This window comes from Grus americana, unplaced genomic scaffold (genome assembly GCF_028858705.1).
Source record: "Grus americana isolate bGruAme1 unplaced genomic scaffold, bGruAme1.mat scaffold_431, whole genome shotgun sequence".
NCBI classification, from domain to species: Eukaryota; Metazoa; Chordata; class Aves; order Gruiformes; family Gruidae; genus Grus; species Grus americana.
The window spans coordinates 10,813-34,484 of NW_026561692.1; the positions used below are offsets into that span (position 1 = coordinate 10,813).

The 23,672-nt window shown below is 42.9% G+C and overlaps 1 protein-coding gene across 1 annotated transcript; it reads right to left on the bottom strand.

Annotated features, from left to right (window-relative positions):
• Nucleotides 1-1,289: 1,289 nt before the first annotated feature.
• LOC129200725 (adenosylhomocysteinase A-like) lies at nt 1,290-22,771 on the bottom strand. The gene is made up of 7 exons (XM_054812001.1): nt 22,696-22,771; nt 16,217-16,329; nt 13,193-13,400; nt 12,273-12,360; nt 11,245-11,362; nt 5,382-5,576; nt 1,290-2,278 (listed from the first exon to the last, which is right to left on the bottom strand). The coding sequence occupies exons 1-7, from the start codon at nt 22,760-22,762 to the stop codon at nt 2,147-2,149; spliced, it is 921 nt and encodes a 306-aa protein (XP_054667976.1). The 5' UTR covers nt 22,763-22,771; the 3' UTR covers nt 1,290-2,146.
• Nucleotides 22,772-23,672: the final 901 nt, after the last annotated feature.

Sequence of the window (23,672 nt, forward strand, 5' to 3'; positions counted from 1 at the left end):
TTCATCTGAGTACAGAAGGCCATCGAGATGAGGGGACTGAAGTATAGGATGCACAAAGATTAAGACCTGGGTTTATTCAACCTGGAGAAGGTGAAGGGGGATTTATTGCTGTCTCTGACTAATACAAGCATGCAGTGAAGATGGAGCTAGACTCTTCTCAGAGATGCAGAGGGATAAAAATGAGAAGCAATGATCATAGGCTGCAACACAGAAAATTCCAGTTAAATGTACAGAGAAATGTTTTCATCTAGAGGGTGGTGAAATATTGGGAGAAAAGCCTAAGGATCTCTGTCCCCACAGACAACTGAAACTCACCTGAGCAAGCGGATCTCCAACCTGATCGAACTGACCCTGGTATGAGGACAGGGATGAACCAGAGACCTCCAGGTGGCCCTTCCTAACTATTCTATGAATCCATGATCCAAGTCCAAGAGCAGAATTACAATCCTGTACTTCAGGATAGGAGACATTCAGCTGATAAATGGGTTTAGAGAACCCAAAGCTCACCTAGAGGAAACTAATAAAGAATAAGAAGGACAACACTCAGTCCTTGGTTTTCTATTGCATTTGTTCTACTACAACATCATTTTCTATCATTATTCTCTGTCAGGTGCAGCTATGTATGACACAAGGTGACCATTGCCTACATTTAGATGTGTACTGCAACTCTGTGTCTGCATGAATCTCAGTGTATATATGTGAGTTTAAAGGATAATCCCCTTTGGGATTTGTGGGACCCAAATTCAGTTAAAATTGGTGCTTTTTAGAGGTCAGTGCAAAACAAAGCAATGAAGAGTTGCATACAAAGCAACACCTTGTTTAATCATACCCTCTTTTTCCACTTTCAACAGTTCTTACTCTACACCAACTGTTTTAACTGCTCACTGACATCACACCTGGTATTTGGACATGAATCTCAGAGTCCTTCAAGCATGTTTTAAAAATCATACCACACCTTTCATCATCTTACAGCCAGAAACAGAGGTGGCCTGCTATATAATGCTGACTGAAGAGGACAGTGGCAGAAGAGGACTTCTATGACATATACATAGATAAATCTGTATGGGCAAAGGGGAAGAGTGTTTTTCCTGTAAGATTCAGCCCTTCAGATATTTAAATAACCTGAGGAGCAGCTCTTCCCAGTTCAAGTATATGATGCAGGCTAGCCACAGCACTGGCTTTTGCCTAGAGGAAACCCCATGTGAATACATATTTTCAGTAGCTTAAGGATCACACAAAAGAAAACAAATCCATGGCAAAACCCAAAGCATCTCACTATACAAAACAAGCCAAGCCACAGTCAGATCTTTAATAAAAGCACTTTGAGTCAGTGACAAACAAGATACAGCAGACATGACAACTCAAAAATCAAGTTGGGGGTAGAAGTGTGCTGCTGGTGTTTTCAGAGGATTGAACAAGGTCCCTAAACCTAACCATCCCCTCAAGTGGCTTCCCAGCTCTTCACAAGGCTGCTAAAACAAAGTCACTCTTGCCTCACCCCTCCTTGAGTTGCTATGGAAGAAGCATGAAAGGGTCTTTGTTCTGGCCAAAACCAATGGAGTAAATTAATCCAGAAAAAAAACCTCCAGCTCTAACCTTCAAGTAGGAGATTAAGTTGATTTTATAGGAAGGAGATTAAGTTACCTATACTCCTCCCTACTTCCTCCAGTTTTACAATGTGCACTTCAGCTAGGGCACTTTTGTGGAGAGAAGCCTGACACTGCCAGCCACCTAATAGGATTCATCTAATTTGAGCAGAGCACAGCAGAAAGCATCTCCCTGTAGAAACCGTTCCCCATTTTATTGGTTAGTCTGTTCGAAGAGGCTGCCAGCCACCCGTTTGACTAGACTGTGCATTTTCATTTAGCAATCTTCTGTCCTGCTCCCCTTATTGGGACATTAGAAGCCAATAAAAGGTGCATAGAATCCTTTTCACCATGACATTAGCTAAGTAACCAATTCTAATTCCAAGAGGCAGTGATCCTCTTTCATTAACAAATAAGGCCCTGAAGCTCCCTTGGTAAGGGGAGGGGTTCTGCAGCACTGAGAGGAGTATGGCAAAGCACTTGTTCTCAGAAGCCCAGCACACACAAGAACTTTGGAAGGTTGCATCCCTGCACTTTGGTCTTTGGGTAGTGCCACCTGCTCAGTATCTGTAGTGGTCTGGCTTGAATGGCCCATCTCTTGATAAGCCTAGGTATTTGGCCTGCTTGTCACTCAGCTTCGTCAGCTTCACACACAGTTTATCCAGATGAGCAGCAGCCACAGCTTCATCCAGCTGGAAAACAAAACATTGAGACAAGAATATTAGCAGAACAGAATCCTATTAGTTCAGGAAGTCATGGTCAATAGTGAGAAATGAGTATGAAAACCAACAGCAGATCCAAAGCGGACTTAGCAGACCGACACAGATGAACAGTCAGACAGCTCTCTTCCTGCCAACACAGCTCACCTGCCTGAGCGCAGAGGCATCTGCTTTGAGCACTGAACTGCATTCAGATAGAAAAGCCCCAGGCTTTTGAGGGAGTCAAGCTTAAGTGAGACAGACAACTTTTCTACAATCAAGCCCATTTCAATCTCATTTACACATTCACATCCATCCAATAAGTAAAGAACAGAGATCAAACCATTCAGAGGTAAGAATACCCGCTTTGATAGAATGTAAAGCCTCAGTCATGTTTCCACTACAAAACCAGCTGGACATACTATATCATCCTACAATTTTAGATAAGTTCTAATACTGGAAAAAATGCATCTCCTTTCCAGATATCCCATCTTAGGGGTACATTAACTAATAAATTCATTCCAGAATCACTAATTTGGCAAGAATACTACTATCTATTGGCATTATCTTAATGAAGAATAAAGCCAAGGTGGGCTGTAGGACATGGGCTCAGAAATGTTGATATACTTTATCTCAGGTGTCAGGCAGACTGGCAAACTCAGGGGGTTGAAAAATGTGTAAAGTGACAAGACAGTTAAGTGATACAGGAGATAGGTACAGAAGAGTCAGAAAACAAACACTAAAATGGCAAACTAGCTGCTATGTCAGAGAAATGTACAGCCATAAAGGATATTCAGAGATAGAAAGGACAGCACTAAGAAGGGACAGGGTGCTGTCGAGTTACAATAGAAGGACAAGTTTGACCACCTTTTGCAATTCCTGCAAAATACAAGCAATCATCGCTAAGAAAACAGATATAAAGTAAGTCTATATTCCAGCAGCATGGGAAAGACTGGCGATATTTCCCCCACACTAGTTAAATAGATGTGAAAGGTTCTGATATATTTGAGGGCAATAAATCAACAAAACAATCAAGGGCCAGGTTTTCAGCTTGTGTGAACCAGCATGTCCTAAATGATTCAATAACTAGTCCTAGATCTCTCACTCAAAGGGAGTGTGGTAACAAGCAACTACTCTGAAGTAATCCCATTGTAACGAACCAGGTAAAAAGCTACATCTGTACAGAGTACAATTCACTACAGCTCAACGGGCTCATAGATCTCTTGAGAATATGGAGCCACCAATATCTCCCGAGAACCAACACAGCCAAAGATGTGCAAGACAACCACTTCATCTTATGTTTTTAATTTTGAAGACTGTGGAAGCATACCATGAAATCTACTGAAGAGTCAGGAAAATCACGGAAGAAAAGTTAACTGGAAGGACTGTCTTTAGAAGGGAAACAAGTATTTAAGCTTAGTAGAACCTGCCAGAAAAAGGAGGGTTAAAAATTGAATGCATATCTGGTTGACTAGACTGATAGGTGCATTTCCAGAAAGTTTAAAACAGATTACCCCCACTTGAAAAGGAGCTGAGTCCCTGACATTTCCCAGATCAGGTTCTCAAACTGCAGCAGCGATAAGCTGTTTCACAGCTGCTTCAGCTTGGGGACTTCAAGATAGAGATTAAAAAAGTACAAAAATGTAGACAAAGGTAAGCTGACATTCTTACCTTAAAATCAGATAGCTGAGCATAAGAATGGACAGATTTCGTGCCAAGAACACAGACACGAGTTTACCTAGATTTCTGCAAACACACATTGCAGAAACGTGTGCATGTTTGTAACAGCTGATCAAAGCTCTTGCAGTCAAACAAAGTGCAATGTAAGGTACTTGGTAATTCTTAAATTTTACATTTGGACCTGAAAGCTACTACACAGAACAAGGAAAGATACTAGCCAGAAAATTATCAGAGAAAGCTCTTCTTCCCATCTTTTGCTGGTTCTGACAAGGCAACAGCTTTATTCTTTGAAATTCTCTATGGAGCACAGAGGGTAAAAAGACCATTTTGTCACAGTACATGAACCTGAAAAGATCACTGCCATATGATCCACTAACACACCACTCCATTTGTAAGTAACTGATCTGGGCATTATTTCTCACTTCCAGTTCAAGTACGCTTACTAAGAATTGTTATTTGGGAAGAGGATGAAGCTACATTGTATTAGCAACATTGGACTATCATTTTCAAGAGAATTGTCAACAAAGCTTTTTCTTTGAAGATGATTAAGTGTCAGCTTGCTGATCAACTCCTACACTGTATTTCTGGTATGCTTGATCACTAACGTATGGTTTTGGAAGCTTAACACTTCATAAGCAAGGCCAAATATACACATTCTACTTCCCAAATGAAGAGTACTTTCACATTTAGTTTCACACCTGGTTGCATTCCAAAGGCAGTGGGACTGAACTCCAGCATCTTTTTCAATCACCATCTCAAATTCTCAGGCTTGTTTTGGAAAATTAAAACCAGGTTAGTTTTCTAAAAAGAAAAGTGAGTTGTGATAGGATCCAGATTTTTCCAAGAACAAAGAATGCAGAGAGAAGTTTAAAGGGAAACTCGAGTGAATCTGTCATTAATATTTTGTGAAGCTATTAGGACCAGATTGTGATAAGCTCTGCTCAGGTGCAAGTGGGACCCAGACTCTATCAACCGTAGTAAAAGCAATTCCTAGTTTCACTCCAGCTTCAACTCTGCTCCACAAGACTTTGCTGCTGGATAGACAAGTGAAAGCTTGCCACGAATGCTGATGTTCAGCAGAAAGAACAAGTTGATTGGGAGAAGCTCCCTGACTACCGTGATGCAGCACAGGACTTCCCAGCACCTTAGGTAAGAGCCCCAGGGCAAGCCAAAAAGCGACTAGACGTTCCTATCACATGTGACAGACAAGTCCCAGTTCTGAACAAGAGGTTAGCCACAAAAACCAGCCCACTTCAGACTGGGCGTGACCAAAGCCAAGCATTCACTGAGGGATAGAAACTCCTTGCAACAACATTCAGTAGGAAAATGAACTCTAGCACAAACAAAACAAATCTACACGATCACATCTGGAGTTGGCTTCCTTACAAGCTTACATCTTTCTGCTATTGTAACTCACCTTCTTTGGCAGGAAATGGACTCCAACAGAGTATTTGTCACTATTGGTCCACAGCTCGATCTGTGCCAGCACCTGGTTGGTGAAGGAGTTGCTCATAACAAAGCTCGGGTGACCCATGGCACAGCCCAAGTTGACCAGTCGACCTTCTGCTAGCAGTATAATATGACGGCCATTCCTCAGAGTATAGCGATCCACCTGGGTGGGAAAACAGAAGAGCAGTGCAATGTCAGGGTAAAGAGAATATTTTAAATCATGTAAAGCTTGGTGGGCTTTCTTCCCACATCAACAATTCAGTGGCCTTGCAACAGAGACTTTGATTACAATCGAGACACCCCTCCCTCAATTCCGTGCCAGTGTTTGCAAAGCCTGTAGCTATTCTGCACTTCATACAACATGAATCTTAGCATCTGCTTCATATTTAACCAGTTATCCAGTTCTGGTTTCTCCACATGCATGTTGTCTCAGACAGCTGTGGTGGGGAGCATGCTGCCAGCAGTAAAATGCAGTTCATATATGCCTAATTGCAACAACTGGTGTGGAGAGACAGGAGAGAAGAGGGAACACCTCTGCATGTAACAGTCCCAAGCCTTTGCATGTAACACAGAGGTAAGAGCCCGAGTCCTCAGCCTGCTGAAATGGCTCCCCTGTAACTCTTCCCACTTCCATAAGGTCACTGCTTTACAGGATAATAAACAACTGTCCTCCTAGCTTCTGGTGTACCCTCCTTTGCTCTCAGGGGGACCAAAGACACGATCCTCCACTCAGACTGATTTCCAAGCTATGCTGGGGACAACAGGACTTTGCACACAGAATCAAGTCTCAGATGCACTAAGGAGATGGCTCTTCAGCTATATGAGAGTCCCACGCAATTCAGAAGATAATGCCAGTTAATATCTGCCTCAACTGTCTGGGCCAGATTGGGCTCCTGCAATGTTAAACTTAACGCTGCTTCTCCTTTCCACCAGTCGCTAGCTCTTCTCTCCCCTGTCTTCACCCCTCTAGGAGATTTCAATATTAAAGCCCAGAACGAAACACCAATATGGCCTAGAAGTTACAAGAATATTCAGTATTCACTGGTGTTTGTTGCTCATGTCACACCAATCATGTGGGAATAAATCAAACCTTTGGAAAGACTTAAAAGATAATCAACAACCAACTTTGACAAAGGCTAATGCTTTAGACAAGTCCATTTATCTTATACCATCATAGAACAACAACTGTGAAAGACCCACAAGAGTCCCTCCCCACAGGTGTACTTATATTTTTAGTCTCAAAAGTTATTTTATATGAAGCAAAACACACATCATTCTCAGTTTCATTCCTAAATTGGCCTGTAAGTTAAGCCACATGGGATAAAGCTTTAACTGTAACAATACTATCTTCTGAAAAAAACCATCTTTGTGCAGGTCCTTAGCAGAGATGTAAAAAGTAAACCAATAGAAACCATTTTATTAGAACAGGTATTTTGTTTTCAGAGCAGGGTTTATGCCTCCACCTGTCCTCCCCAGCTATGCTTCAATTACAGCACTATTTTCTACTCCTTGGGTTCATATAAGAGATTATTATGTTTTCAGCACAACATAAGCAGACAGTAACCACCTCAAACATTCTTAATATCTCCTATCCAAGAGCAGTACAGGAAGTTAGGCTTAGTAAGAATTCTCTGCACTGAGCAGTTGCAATATTTCTTATGGATGCTGACTCTCCCTTGTAGACCACCAGTGACAGTGCTCAGTCCACCCAAAATATGCCATATGGGCTATAAGATTACAGCAGGAAGTAATGAAACAAAGAAGGAAGCAGCCAGAAGGCAGAACACTAAAAACCCTGAGAACAGCTACATTATTTATATTAAATATAAATAATTATATTTACCAATTAAATGACAAGGTAGCAGTTAAACAGCATTTCAATTTTGAAGTCTGAATCATGTGGTTTAGGTGTCACAATATTATATCCACATAATATCCACACAACTTGCACCTAGACAGCTGCTCACTTGTGCATAGACTCACATACCTTCAGCAATCTGCTGACATGACTCATTCAATGCACAGGGTAACGCAGAAAATGCAAATTTATGTCTTTGCACAGAAATAAATGCAAAATAGTAGTAGTACCAGCAGAAGCTTAAGTCAGTACTGTGGAAACACATCTCATCTATGGGCAGATAAACAGGCTGATTCATATGAAATTGCTAGAAGAATTCAAGTTATCCAAGCATTAAGTTCATCTCCATACCTATACAAATGCCTCCTCCCTTTCCCCATCAGCATTTAGGTTGCTCTGGACCTTCTGGCTGCTTTGCACTTCCCTCCACACCACAATACACGAATATTTTCAGAGCCAAATTTCATCGATCTCACCCTGACCTTTCCTTCCCCTCTGGAGTTGATGCTACCCATCAGTCTCTAACATAAGGCAGCTGAGCAGGACTGCAATGCAAACTCATATTCAAAAAAACCTGCCAGATTTTAATAATAAGCCTATTTCCTCCTTAACTGTACTTTGAAAGCAACAGATAGGTCAGAATGTCACAGTAAGACATTTTCCTTTCCCAAATATTAAACATTTCTTACACCAGCTCACCACTTGTAAATGGAGACCATACGGTACTGGAAACCTCTATGTTGGGCACTTTCAATTGCTCTGTACCTCTAGCTGAAGTGTAGCAACCCTCAGCTCTGGTATTAATCCTCTGATCAAGACACACATGTCTTCACAGGAGGTGAGAGATTTTTGCTCTTGTACTATATTCCCCTCCCTGCTACAGGATATAGAAAAAATCTGCCAGGTCTTAGTAAAAATTTGACTATTTAGCAAGTTAGTACTTGGTATTAAAAAACATAGCATACTACACCCAGAACATCGATGCGAAAAAACGTGTTTTTCTAAGGATAAGTGCAAGACCTCACACTTTTAACGCAGGACTGACATCCCCTTTAGGCCCCCAAGACTTGGTATAAGATGACTACAGAAGTGTCCCTTTAATGAATTTGAGCAAAAAGCCTGAGAAACCAGCAATGGCCTGATAATTTCCTTCCCAGATTTCAGTATAAGAGCAATTCCATCAATTATTGTAATGACTCATCACTGCTGGCCTGAGAAAGGTCCCAACACATGCAGATGAATTCCCATGCAGGTGGTGAGGGACAGGAGCTGCAGGATACCTCCTGGGAGCTTGGTTCTAAACCTAAAGTTAATGCATGACCTGGAAGAGTTAAACAATTCAAATTTCTACTCAATGCCTTTTAATTTGTTTCAACCATGGAATTTAGGGCTCTGAAGTAACATTTTGGCTCCCAGTCTTGCCTTTGCCCCTTTTGAAATGAGTAAGTTTTTAGGATGTGTATTAGTCCACTCGTGCTCAATTGCCCAGCCACCATGGCAGTCAGGCACAGAGAATGAAAATTAATAATGAAGCTTTTACACAGCAGAAGTTGTTCACGCAACACCCGCTCAGCAGGTACCTCCTTACCTTGTCATGCAGGTCTGAAGTCTTTAGGGACAAGAAATCTGAACAGACACAAAATGGAGCATAGGGCTCTACCACTAGCACAGTGTAGCTACACAGAGCATTAAATACAACAATAACAGAATCCAACTGGAGATTCAAACTAGTTAACAGTGCTTCAGATTCACTGCCAGAAGTCAACAAAACCAAGTACTAACCTGAATCATAGACCAGCTTTTATTGGGCTTGGCAATGTACACATCTATAAGCCATCCTCACTTCATTAAAGCTTTAAACATATGGAATGGCCATGTAAGATCAGATTTACCTCCAGGTACATCCCATCTCCAGTGGTAACTAGTAGATGGATAAGGAAAAGTACAAGAACAGCCCGAGGGTAAAGTGTATTTCCCTCAGTGAATCCTCTGAGCTTCAGCTCTCTGTGCATCATGCTGAGACAGAGGTGGTCCACTCAGGGCTCTCAGAGACCCCTTTTACAAACTTTAGCTAATGACTTTTAAGCAAACACACTTATGGCACCCACAGCATGCTGGGCAGCTATTTTCACAGCTTTTGCTCTGTAAACAGGTATCCTCTGGGTCACTCTGAACATCCTGCTTGCAACAGCAGCAGTTTATATAACAGATCAGAGACATTCACAGTAGGAGGGAGGTCTTCAGCATTAAACCATATGGACGACCTCGACCCTAGTTCCATCTTTTTGAAAAGGTAATATTGTTTTAACCAGAAACTTCTTACAGTTTTCATACCTTGCTCTAGATTGCATCTCATTGCAACCAAAACATCTGTGACAGACTGGCCCCTTCAATACAGAGTATATAAAGAAAAAAGGACTACACTTCTGCCAACAGTGACACAATTTTTTATATGGACTTGAATGGCCATGTGCAGGTAGTTTGTATGTTATCATATTAACATCCAACTTAGCCTTCAACAATGTTTACTCTTTGAGCAGTCCCAGTTTTAATTTTAAAACCCAAGCTACCAGAAAGCAAGCAGCTAGCTGCAGGCAGCTCTAGGACAAGAGCTGCTGAGCAAAGTCAGCTCCACACTAAGGTCACAGGCAAGAACAGACTTGAACGTAGTAAGAACTTGAGGGTATAACTTCATACCTAGTTGAGCTCACATACAGTGTCCCAACAGCAAACAGGATACTGAAAAGACTCTCGCAACTGCTTAGTAAGAGTTTGATGTGGGTGGCTAATAAGCCACCAGAGAGTTATGAAAATTGGAAGGGCAGATTGAGATCTACTAAGACATATGTTTGGGTGTGGTGTTTTTAAAAATGTAGCAGGATTCTGAGACAGGTTTTCTATCAGCAAGCACACTCCCTCTTTAAAAGGTAGCTAGAAGTCCCATGCCAAGTCAGACAAAGCCTGGTTTGCTTTATGTGATGTTCTCCCTCAATATGGGTGTTATGAAACAGTTTTAACTTAGTTTTGTTTTGTTTCTCTGCTTCAGGACACAGCTAAAAAGCTGAAATTTTTAGATCTCTATTTTCCTGTGTAGCTACAGCCATAGCTTGAAGTAAATACACGACGGGAATGCAAGCTGAGCAAGGATAAAACATGCCGCCTTTTCTGCCCACACATAGACTTCTGGTCTATACAAGTTTCTAAAATGAAGCCACTAAGTCTGGAAAAGAAGTCTGAGTTTGGCAGAGCTCCAGATAGGCTTTCCTGACACTTCAAATCTCTGAGTAAAAAAAATGCTTTGAAAACAAAGAGGTGTGAATTTTTTCAAACCTTGACAGAATCCTAGAAGACATTCCCTTGAGATTCACTCTAATACTGGCACCCTGCACCAGGACCAAGATCGTTCTGGTGGTACAGAACAGTACATGAGCAAGCAGCTTCCCAACAGGAAATTCAGATCAGCCACCAGGCAATCTATGGGTGCTGTTCTTAAGAAGTCTTATACGGTATCTAATGGTCTGTTGTGTATTCATTACCTACCTGGCTTTTTGAAAGTGAGTTATGGCATTGTTTTCAGCTGGGGCTAACAAAGAAAGCACATTTCCATACCTCCTCACCATACCCCAAACAACGCTGACTTCCTGCATGGGAAACTTAATGCAATTAATTGTTTACACCACCACTAAGGGGTAGGGTCCTGTTTGTCAAGGAAGTAGGAACACATGGAGAACCCATACCAGGCACCTCTCACCAGAGACCACGCTGTAAGCTTGGGCACTGACTGGAACCAATTGCTTTAACACCAACACAAGGCAGAGCAGAATCTCCATTCCAATCAGCCCACAGCAACACTGGCTTCCAAAAAAGCTAGAAACACAAAGGACCTGAAGAGAAATACCCGCCTTTCTGGAAACAGACATGGAGTAGCCATTGCTTCTTTCTAGTAGGAGAGCTTCTGCAAGGGCTGTCTCACCTGAGGTTTTACATTCACCGCCTCTACTGCATTTTCATTCAGCCACTTTGCATCAACTTCCACATCAAAATGGCCAATATTACACACTATGGCATCATCCTTCATCTGCTCAAAGTGCCTGCAAAAAAAATTATATCAAAATTTAATGCACAAAAAAATTTTTCTTCAGCACCAGAAGATGCTCTGGTCCATAGCTCTGCTCAAAGAGAAATGACAAACACCTGGCTCACTGACTGCATTTGATTGTCACAAGATGTGTGGGTCTGGTAATCTTCCAGACATGTGAAGTCTACTGGAAAAAACTCTCAAGCTTCTAGGGAAGGACACTTCCCAAGAATATTAGAGGTTATTGGAGAGAAAATATTTTCCTAGTAGGAAAGTAAAACTATTTTAATTGGTCAAAACTGAAACACCTGCAGTTATTCTCTTTCCTACACAGAAGAAATAGTTTTCTTCATGACTTTAAAGTTTCCAGCAGTTTTACATTTCTAGAGACCAATGGCCTTATCTCCTCCCACTTAATCTGATCTTCCACTACAACATGTACAATCATAATGGCAAAGATAGAAATGAGTTTGTGTAGAGTGGAGGGGCTATAAAATGAGATCAAGAAGCAATAACAAAAACTGCAGGGTATTTGAGAACAGGCTAGTTTCAAGTCTGCTATGCGTACTCACAGATGGAATCACTTCAACCTTTACTTATCTCCTCTTCTGTTCACATTTATCTGTCCTAACACAGAATTTAGCCCTGATGCTCTCATTCTCCAAATGAGAATCTATCCCTCTACAACTTTTGTTTCTCCATCATTACATGCTGTAAAACAGGAACAGTTGCAAGGTGGCAACATCCAACAGAACTGAAAAACCAATGCCCCAATTTCTCACTAAATTGATTGTCAATTCTGATGTCCAGAAATTAGACTGTGTGCTAACCCTCACCATACTGCTGACAAGTTATGATTGTATTTAAAAAAAAAATCTAGCTGTACAAGTATGCTTTCACTAAAGCAAGTGGCTAGACCATACCTGCCCTGAACAATGTCAGTGCAGCCGGTGGTGGTAACAAAGATATTGCCTTCTTTGCAGGCCTCCTCCATGGTTGTAACTTCATAACCTGAAAAGAGAAAAAGTTACTCCTCTAGCCAACCACCAGCACTTATTAAAAACTGGGCTACAATATTACAAGCCGAAAAGTGCAGAGAAAGAATAAGAGAAGCCTGTGCCACCACCTGACCTATGAAGGATGAACATAGCGGGCATACTTGTTTTAGTAAATACCAAGATAGTATGAAAGTATCTATCCCTCACCCATTTCCAATCTGTAGATCTATATATTCAGTGTCTTATGCCCACAGACATAGTATCTGGCACAGCACTCATACTAGATTCAAGTTTGCAAAGGAAAATGCACCCACAACACCTGCAGGTTCTAGTCAGGTATGAACAGAAATGGGATAAACTGGAACCAAGAAGCATAGTTACATGAGGCACCCACAGAAGAGAAGGAGCATAGCTTCCAGAGCGTGCCATCAGCACAGCTGGAAAGGCAGAGAGCATGGCATTGCTCTCCAAAAACATCTACTGGTGTTTTATTGTGGAGATATTTTAGTGAAGTCTTAACCCACACTGGAGGTTAATGTTGCACAACTTGAAGGTAATGAACCCATTCAGAGCCAGGCTTATAGCGTTATGAAACAGGCCATATCCCACTATGGTCTCTATATCCTCAACTCCAAACATATCTTCAAGGCTCTACTAGTAAACTCCTTCCCTGACTGTAAGGAAAGAATTCCTACAGTTAAACTGGCATCACCTCTACCTACCTCAACAGGGACAGAGCTGAAATGCACTGAAACTTTCTTGGCCAACTATTATTTATTGCTCTACACTGACATGCAAAGTCCCCCATCAGATACATTAATTTCTGCATCTCCTTCAGTTCTCACCTTCCATGGCTGCCTGCAGTGCGTTGATGGGATCGATTTCAGTGATGATGACTCTGGCTCCAAAGCTCCGCAGGGCCTGAGCGCAGCCTTTGCCCACATCGCCGTAACCTGCCACGACTGCTACTTTTCCAGCAATCATGACATCTGTAGCACGTTTGATGCCATCGATGAGGGACTCTCTGCAACCATAAAGGTTATCAAACTTGCTCTGAGGAAGAAAGAAGTAGTTTCAGAACAGATGAAAGTTACTCAAGTAAAAATTCCTTAGAGAAACGAAATGCACTTACATGCAAGTACTAAAAACCAGGAGGCTGACAGTCAGCTAAATACTTTAACCACAGTGAAGGACAGGAACAAGATAATCTGGTTTGGTGTGTTTGTTTAACCTGTTTCACCAGATACAGGCTTCAGCACATCCCTGGTGAGAAGCATGTCGTAAATATGTTGTGTCTACTGACCAGGGCTTGGACATGTTAAAAGCTTGTTTAGAGGTAACCTGTATTTATCAAGTAAAAGCATAAATAATTCTTGCATGCAGAGGTAGGTCCCAGTTCCTTAACCAGATGTTCAGCAGTTCTCTGCTGCTGTTTATCAGACAATGAACTGAACCAAGAGCCACAGGTAGACAAAAACACACAGCAGAGTATCTGGCCAATTGGTTAGCACATATTCTTATCTTTGCAAGACACATGCCTCCTGCAGAAGTAGCAAATTGCCCACATCAACAGTGAGAAATTGGTTCCTGCAGCCCAGGAAGATCAAAATTGCGTCTTCCCCCAGGAAGAGTTACCCTAACACTGCCAGACCTCAACACTGCTCAGATCTAGAAAAAAAACAGCAAGTAGCCGTTCACCATACCAGGCACTGCAACCAAGAACCCCTGGATTTCATCTCCTAATGCCCCATCACACATCCTCCTACTGTAACATCAACACATGAGCTTAACAGCCAAACCTCCAAATAAAAATTGCCTGAAATTGCTAATTCAAGTGTCAAATAGTATTCACTTGAACATCTTCCTAAACTCAGAAACACATATTGCTATACTAACTTTTGTAATGCTATTCCCTTTTTCTCATTGGGCCCTTTGTTTTGACCAGGAGGATGGGCTGTATAAACAGATTTGATTATGTGAAGAGTTACAGAAGCCAAGAACTTAAAAAAAACTGGCTACTAAAGTTGTGCCATGCTTCCCAAAGCAGAGATATAAAGAACTCACCACCCCCAGCAAAATTCTGGTCTCAAAGCCTGCCCTGTGCTTTCTACAGCCTTAGGTCACCAACCATTCTTGCTTTCACTTAACACAGGTAGCACTGTCTGCTATAAACAATCTTAAGTCTGCATATGTAGATGTGAGTAGGAGCACTGATCTTTCAAATAGGACCGACCTTGCAGCAATGGCTCGTGCCATCTAGCATGTGTAAGATGATGTTACAGTTTGGTTCTCAGTCTAAAGCTTACAGCTGTAAAGTTTTTTTATAATAAAAAAAATGAAAAGTCCATGTATCCAAATGTTGCAGCTATGACTCCAATGCATTATCTGAACAAGTTATGAAGTATAGTGGCATATCGCTCCCAGCCTCAGAAGCTGGCCCAGGACTAACGTGTAAGAAGTTATACTTCAGGTACAGAAGTCCCTGACCCAGCGCCTGTAATTCTTACCACAGGCACATTTGCCATTAATATTTCAGAAAATTTCTGTTCCCATCCTTCAAATTCCAAAGCTAGTGCCAGTTGGTAATCCTCTTTTTAGTCCTCCAGCACATTTTCCTTGCAGTATAAGCCTTCTTATGGAGGAAAACAGCATGGTTAGATTTGATTCCTCATCACCCAATCCCCCAGTTGCAATCAAAGCTTTCCAGCTGCCTGTGCATTCCCATGCAGGCAAGGAAGCAGAGTGCCAGATGCAGACATCAGAACAGAACTGTATGCTGCCTGCCTTCTCTCTTCAAATACTAGTACAGGAACCTGGCGCCCAGTGAAATTATCAAAGTGGGAGAGCACAATTTGTCAGCTCAGTTGCATGTCTTCCTGGAGACACATAACTGTGGTTAGTAAAAATCTTTTACTACATAAATACTTGAAAATAAGCACTTGTTTGGCACTAAAATAAAGTGAGCTCAACCCAAATCCGCTCAAGAAGCTTTTCTAGAAACATCTGAATTTCCAAATCTACTAAACAGTATTAACAGTTATTATGCAGGAGGCACAAATCTAGGTGAAAAGGGATGCAGAGAAACGAGTGTTTTTCCAAGATCAACTGGATTCTAGCCCACTAGACATGAAATAAAAATGCCAGATGCATCTTTGAGCAGAAAGAAAATATTCTTCAGGCAGCAAACTGAAGAGAAAGCAGGCCAGTGAGAACTGCCATGCCCAATAGGATAATGTTAGTATGCCAACTTGAAACAGATTTAGCAACTAGATTTAAAAAACATCTAGACACATAAACCCTAAGTACGCCTGAAATTCCCACTATAATTCAAAAAGCACCAGCACCCTTTAAACACCATTCCCCCTCACCTCTCAATTCACCAGGATTTGTCTCGGGAAGCAGGAATATAGCTAAGCAAGGAATAAATACCTCCTGCCCTATTCTTTGCAATTGCTGCTTGCAGACATACTTGTCAGATCAAGAAGCTCATGTAGGTCACTTCTCCAGCTGGTACCTGCCACCTACCTGTGGTGTTTAAGCTACTCAGAGTGAGGACATGCCCTTGCCACAGGAACTGACTGTACCCCAGGAGTCACAATTTCCAAAGGTGTTCTCACATTATTAAAATGCAGAAAAATGGACATCCTTACATACAAAAAAAGCCCTTGATATTCTGAAAACAGGGTATTTACAATAGCACGTCCCATTAGAGACATCATGGGCTCACGTCAAGGATATGGTGAAAATCTGTTCAGTACTAGGTCAAGAATAGCTCAGCAAGAGCAGGAATACTTGCATGGGAATGACAACATCCCAACACCAAACTGGTCAGACAGCAGAACATAACAGAAGAGCTCTAGCTGTATTACCTTGGTGACAGAGTCATTAACATTGATAGCTGGCACTTTCAGGGTCCCATTGGCCTTCATCTTGTACAGGTTATGAACTCCAGTGGTTGTCTCTTCTGAAATACCTCTAATTCCTGTGGTGAGAATAAAAGGACTCACCTTAGTTGCAGTTAACGCTGCTGCAAACCAACTCATCCAGGTGCTGGGAGCATTGTCCAGAGGCCTAAGTTAAACAAACCCTTTGCAGGAAGCAGGGAAGAGATGAGAACCCTCATTTGGATCCTCAAACAGTAGTTTGAAACTTCAAACCAGTTTCTTCCCTCACAAGGCAATTAAAAGAGCAGGACAAAATATTCTTTGGAAAAAATGGAAGGGACCAGCTCTAGACCAAGGAATCGGGAAAAGATCTCACTAATCTATTTTCTCACAAAATGATCAAAAACACCTCTTCTGCAAAAAGGGCAAGATGTTCACCTCAGTGATGTTTCCACAGCCTAGTCCATTCTTGCAAGGTGGCTTGAAAGGAGATGATACAACTAAATCTAAAACACTTGGATCAACTTAAAAAAGTAAAAAAAAAAAATAGTTTACCATTCCCAATCCTCCTGCTGTAATCAACTCCAGCTCTGATTAAACAGCCAACACCCCCCCCAAATCTGGACACTAGCTACACGAAACTTCAATTCATGGGTACTGCTAGCACAATCAAAAAACATTATTTCAAATATATCCTTGTTTGAAAACGGTCCAGGAAGCAGAGACCAGAGACAAAGGACTGTCTAGAAACACCAACATCAAATGACAGACTAAGATCCCGATAACACAGGAACTGTCATGAGGTTACCTGGCTCCACATTACACCAAAAAGCCAAAGCTGTAAAGGCACCCCCCACTTTAAGGGTCCTGACTCTCTGTGGACCTTTTGACAGCAGCCAATTGTTCAGAAGTGGCATCACCGCACGTGACTTCTGCATCTCTCCTCCCTCACGTCTCAATAATACCTCAATGCATATAAACTGTCTAGTTGCTACACTGGACAACACCCTGATTACTTAGAAAGTCTATCTGCACAAAGAGGTACGCCATTTATGACAGAATAAATCTGAAACTATCCAGCCTGGCTGAATTTCCACTGTGGAGGACGTGGTAATCATGTTTGTTCTTTAAGGACTGGAGGCATACTGCAAGACAATTATTTTGTTGAAATATGAACTATTGGTGGAAAATAGAGGAATTCTGCTAAATCAGGCTGAAACCACCAACACAAGCAACATCTCTTTATAGAGATCCATGTGGCACTTGGAGCTAATTCAGATTCACAAGAAAAGAGAAAATATGAGAACAGTGAATACCAAGTTATACGTACATCAGAGGTTTATGCAGAGAAGATATTGCCCCTCCAGGCAAGTGACCTCTCACACTGACCTCAGAATAAAATTGAAAGGATGCTTGTAAGCAAAATAATTTTACAGTCATTTTGATAGAAAAACCAAGAAATAAACAACATTAATAAATTGTTCTGTTCAGGCCCTTTTACTGATGAAGCAGGTGACAGCCCAGCTTATCCCACGTGACTGCACATGAACAGACAGGTATATTGCTCCTTTTCATGTCATTTTTCTTAAGTCCTCTCCCTCACTGTATAACATAGAATCACTCCCAATTCCTACATACTTTTTTTTTTTTTAAATCCACACTCTATCCACAGCCCTCCTAGTATTTCAGAAAAGTAAGCACTAGCCTTCCTATTTCACAAGTGGCAAAACAGGCCAAAGGACTGACCCAAGATCACCAGGCAACAGCAACGGCAGGGCTCCTTGACCACAGCCCACGCACCAATATTACTTTAGGGACAGGCAAGTGGGAACCAACAACAATAACGCCCAGCAAAATCCCCAAAAATTATTTATGTACTCCATTAATTCTGGGTATCGAAGAGAAGTGTCCAAGTGTCACTACCTCCCCAGAAGACAGGATGAATAACTGGAGAATCACCTCTGAACGGCACGCAGAGCGGTTGTCGCTGTTGGGAGCAACAGCATCAGCACAGCTCATGGTGGGAACAGGAGCAGGGCTAAGGAGATCAGCACCTCCAGCTCAGCAGCTGGCTTTGCCCAGAGGACAAAGGAAGATGCTCAACCACCTGAGGGGCCCACAGGCTCTGGGAGGCTCCTTGAGACCAGTCCAGGTCCCTGCATGAGCACCGGAGGGCAGGAAGGCCAGAGCATGTTTCAGAGCCACACGCACCTGCACCCTCCTGTGCACGGCTCCGGGGGGAAGGCAGGCATGTGCTTTGTCCCGACCCTTTGGGTTTCATCTGCCCAGGTGGAACAAGAGCCACAGCAAGGAACCCAGGGGCTCAGGTCACCCAACGAGGGGGTGAAAGGGAGGAAAGGGAAACCCCAGATTTGTACCACAGCTCAATTCAGTGAGAAAGAACAAGCCTTGTTAAAAATCACCTCCAGATTTCGCGGCTGAAGCCCACGGGAAGCGCAGCTCGCCGCACCCCCCAGCCGGGAGCTCCATCCCCGGCCCGGCCGCTTCCTCACGGGGGGGACCGGCCCGCGCTCCGCGGCGCAACACCGCCCCCTAGCGCCGCGCCCGCTGCCCACAGCCCCCCCAGTCCCGCTCCAGGCAGGGCGGTGACGATCCAGCCCCTCCGCTCAGGGCAGCGCAGCACAGGCACCGGTTCCGGTTCAAACCCATCCCTCCTGCTTAAAAACCCCTGGGAACGGACCTAGGGTTAGATGAGCTACACAAGCCAAGGACACGGACTTCAGTTTAAGTCTCCAAGTGTGATTCAAAGTAGTTTTCACACCAGAATTCACACAGATGCCTCAATGGAGTCTAAGACAGACAGAGCCATTAGACCTGGTACAAGAACAAGCATTATTCTCATGTTTTCATGCTCTTACTGTTCCACACGCAATTTTTCATGAAAGTAGGTACATTTGTTCATCAATTTATTGAAGGAAAATTGATTACTAATTGGAAAAACTGGGAAAACAAAAATACTGAATTTGTTTCAGTTAGTGTAATTTTAGAGAGACATAGATCTCATGTTTTAACTCCAAATAAAGATAAAATATTGTTACCAAAAATAATGAAGAGGTAACAAACAATATATTACTTACTGGTTTTGAAGGCTAAAATAAACTCCATCTTATTAAAGTGTTAGTAGTTATTTAGGTAATCCTTTATATCATTCAAAAGATGTTGGACTATGACCCAGCCAACCAGGCAGAAGCACCAGCATCTCTGTCACACGAAGGACATGAGACCAACAACACTAGAAGGAAACGGAGCTCGTTTAGGCTGATTTGTCCCCACAGAGGTCTGTCATCACAGACCTCACAGAGCCTTCGGTAACTACACTCCCCACGTGGTTACCTGCAGATTGCAGAAAGAATGTGTTCAGGCTTTAACATATTTAGGGCTTGCTTGGAGGGGACAGGACAGTTTAAAGAACATTGCCTGGTACACAGTAAAATATAGCATCTGTAGTAATGTCCCAAAAGTATCGATTTTCCAGCACAACTGCCTAGATCATTCCCTTGTGAAGGAAATCTGTGGGAGGTCATGGCAGAAGCCTCCAGTTCAAACCTGCCCTCTCTTCTTGTCTATGGCAACTACGAGACACGCTCATCACCCTTCAAAAGCTCTCCAGGCTGATGTTTCCAAGCTCAGCAGATAGTCTTTAACATTGCACTAAGCAAACCTCACATCATGCACACCAGCAGCTTCCCAGCCCTGAAGACCACCTGCCTGCTACCCCAGGTGACATTTACAGGTGGTCTAAACTATTTTGTGACTCTGCTAAAAGAGGTGCTGCCTACACCGCTCCATTTCAATGCCTGAGTGACTTCGATGAGTGGAGAACAGCAAAAGACCTACAGCAAGGAAAAGATTGAATTAAATGGAAAAAGCCCTGGTAAACACTCAGACCTGCTTTGCGCCCCTTTATTTCTTACTCAGTGAGCAAGTCTGCATCAATGGATCACAATGATCCAATCTTCTCCATCCTTTCTCAACAACAGTCTTCTGCACAGATGCCAGAGATCTCCCTTGCATGAGCTCAGATTTCTCCTTTATTTGGTTCTAGTTTTCCCTCTCATACCTTTATTTACCTTGGTTTTAAAGGCACTTAGTTTAGTGGAATAAGCAGATAGTACAAAGGCCATTCTGCCCTCTAACAGCAGTCACAATTAGGGAGAGGGAAAGTTTGCTGAGCGTTTCCACACAGCTATTTAATACATCTCCTAGTTGAAGTAGACTTGAATGAGCCCTATTTTCAACTGTAGTTGCACACCAGGACTGAACTAGCTTCAGCCTAAATTAGAAACAGCTGAAGCATGGAAAACAGACAGTTCCCTTTGAAATTAGCCCAGAAAACTTGTCCATCCTTTAAATGGCACTTTCAGATGCTGCATGCCAAAAACATCTCCTGCGCTCACAATCCAGTCTTTCCACACACTGTGCTTGCTCTGCTAATGTTACTCTTGTCCTACCTCTCCCCCAAAGCGATCAAATATCACCCACCACAAGTCTTCAGGATATATTAACCTCTTAACGTCAAGATACAAATAAATGGATGCTCAGCAGCTTCATTTAGGCAGTCTTTGCAGCAAAGGGCTAAGCACAGAGCTCAGTTAAATGAGATGAAGACTCTAGTCAGTGGGTCCCGTCCTGGAAGTTCTGCAGTTTCCAAGGAGCAATGGACGAAGGTAAAACAGATCAAGTTCTGTCACCCTACACAGAGATCAGTTAAATATTTTACTGAATGGCTGCAAGGAGGTTTTTCAACTACAGTCAGTGCAGATACACACACATTTTGGCAAAGGAAACACTGACAGGTATGGCATCCTGCCTAGACTCTTTAAAAAGCCAGTGGAAGAGCCATTCCTATGAATTTAGGAAGCAACCCCAGGCAGTAAGGATGTCTTATCAATGGCAGACTAGAGGTGGATGCCAAGACAGGAGACAGTTAAAAAGCCATTGCCCTACCACACCGTACCATACTGGTTCCTTCCCCACCAGGAGCCCAAGTAAGAGGGAGCAAAGGGCTGGAGGGGAGAAAGAAGCAGACAGCAGGAGGGCTGGAAGTGTGAAAGGAGTTCAGCACAAGGACCCACAGGAAGAGGGACACCAACTGAGGTGTTGTATGCACATGGCAGGGAAACCCCCCTGCAAAACAAAGATCATGAACATGGAAAAATGCATGTTTTGGCCTCTGACAATGCCAGGAAGACAGGGAGGCATGATCAACTGTGGTATTCCTTGGCATCAAATGGCAGGAAAGCAAGAGGTCATGAACATCAGAGGCAATCTAGGAAGCAAGATACCTTTGACAGAAGAGAGGAGATCCCAGCATGGCTGAGCAGACACCAATGAAAACCTCTCATTACAGTTTAATTAACACAAAGACATTGACTGTTGGATTACTAACGACATAAGTTGAGGATGAAGGAGCAAGTGAGGCCTGTCACACAGAAGAAGTTTCCTCTCTTCCTTATGCACCCCTACCCGCAGGAGCACGTGGATGGGGAGCAGCCCCTCACACAGCCCTAGCCACAGCCCACCACCTTCAAATTTTTCCCCATAGCTTCCTCTTAAAGCAGTGCAAGAGTCAGAGGAGCGGGCTTCTACAGCAACCTCACCTCTACAGACCAGGAATGAACATCAGCACACCCCACTGCATCAGTTTACTTTCCAGCCCATATCACCATCCAATGTCACCATCCCAGATCAAACATGCCCTTTAGCAACATCGGGCATCTGTGGCTTGCAGCACACAGATGATGGACTCTGGCAGAGCTAAGGAGAACATCTCATACTTGCCAGGCACAGATCAGCCTGCTACTGCAGGCCACGCCAAATTCCCATCAGATAACCTTTTTACATAAACATGTGCTAGCAACACCACACTGATCTGTTTTCATTTTACTAACATACACTAAGGTAATAAGTCGAAGTAAGAGTCCCAACCCTGGCTCCATCAGCATATTTGCTGACAAACTGGATGAGTTAATGCCTGTAGTTTATACAAGGTAGAAAACTGTTCCCTTTCCAAGAAAGGCTACAGCTGGTCATGACTTCATCCAGAGGTGCACTAAGAGGACAGGGAAGAAAAAAGCATTAATGTTAAAAATATTAATTGCAAGCAGACATTAAGCAATTCTAGAACACAGCCCATTTCCAGGAACCTTTTGGCAAGTCACTACCACCACTGGTCATTCTCAGGTAATGAGCACTGTGTAAGGATGGCCAGAAGGACAGGTCACTGTAGCTTATATACTACAAAGCAGAGATGGGAACAGCTCCCACAGGTAAAAGATTCTGGTCTTGAACTGTAAGCAATTTTCATAGAATCATAGCCTGTTTGCACATGCCTGTCCCTCTTCCACCACTCCTTTCACACAAACAGGGAACTCCTGCAGAAACAGACTGCTTAAACAGCCTCCCAAGCAGAGCTGTGCCTGACAAAACAAAATAGAAATCACCTTTCAAGAGCTGTGGGTATTTGGTATGAACTAGGTTGGTGAGATCTCCACCGTCATCCAAAATCATGTTGAGGGGCTGCCCCATCCTTGAAGTAGAGGGTCTGCTCAATGCACCACAAATAATCCTCGTCGGTCTCCTCCTTTCCAGGCAAACAAAAACATGGGAACAAAACACACACAGTTAGCTAGTTTCTTACTCAGCACCTCCCAAAGCAGAGAACCAGGCTGCCAGAAATCGGATTTAGCCTCTGCCAACATCCAGGCTCAGGCCATGCAGTTCCCAGCACAGAGTAATGAGGAGTGGTAATGTACTTTAAGCTGAGCAACACAGCAGACAGCTTAATGTATTCATAGTGATCCACAAGGAATTGCTCTTTATTGGAAGGTGACAGTAACAAAACAGCAGCATCCTGATAAACTGCTTCAGGGATATTAGGCAGCAAAGCAGCTGGCCTAGCTCTAGCCTTAAAATATCCTGAGTATTAACCCTGTCACTGTAGCAGGACACTCTGCAGTTAATATCCCTTCCCCAACCCCTATTTAGCACCAAGCTTGCTGGAAAGCACCAAACACCTCCATCTACACACACCTACACACCAATCCATTTAATTACCCAGCCCATTCAATCATCTTAATGACCAGGCTTAAAGCTGGTAACATACAGCCAGGCTCTTTCATAGCCTAACACCAGACACTGTCAGGAGCGCTATGCACAGTCTGATGCAATGCAGCTTGAATCAAATGTCCTGTTTTGTAACAATCACTGCTTTTGATGGGCTATTTCTAGCCTGAAGCTTGTTCAGAAGAGCTTGATTTGTACACAGTTTGATTTAGCTAGAACAGGCAGTACACCCCAAATCATCAGAGCCAAATTAGAACATGGATAACTTACCAGGGATACCAGCTTTTGCAATAGCAGCTGCAGCATGGTCCTGAGTGGAGAAAATGTTGCAGCTTGACCATTGTACCTGGAAAAC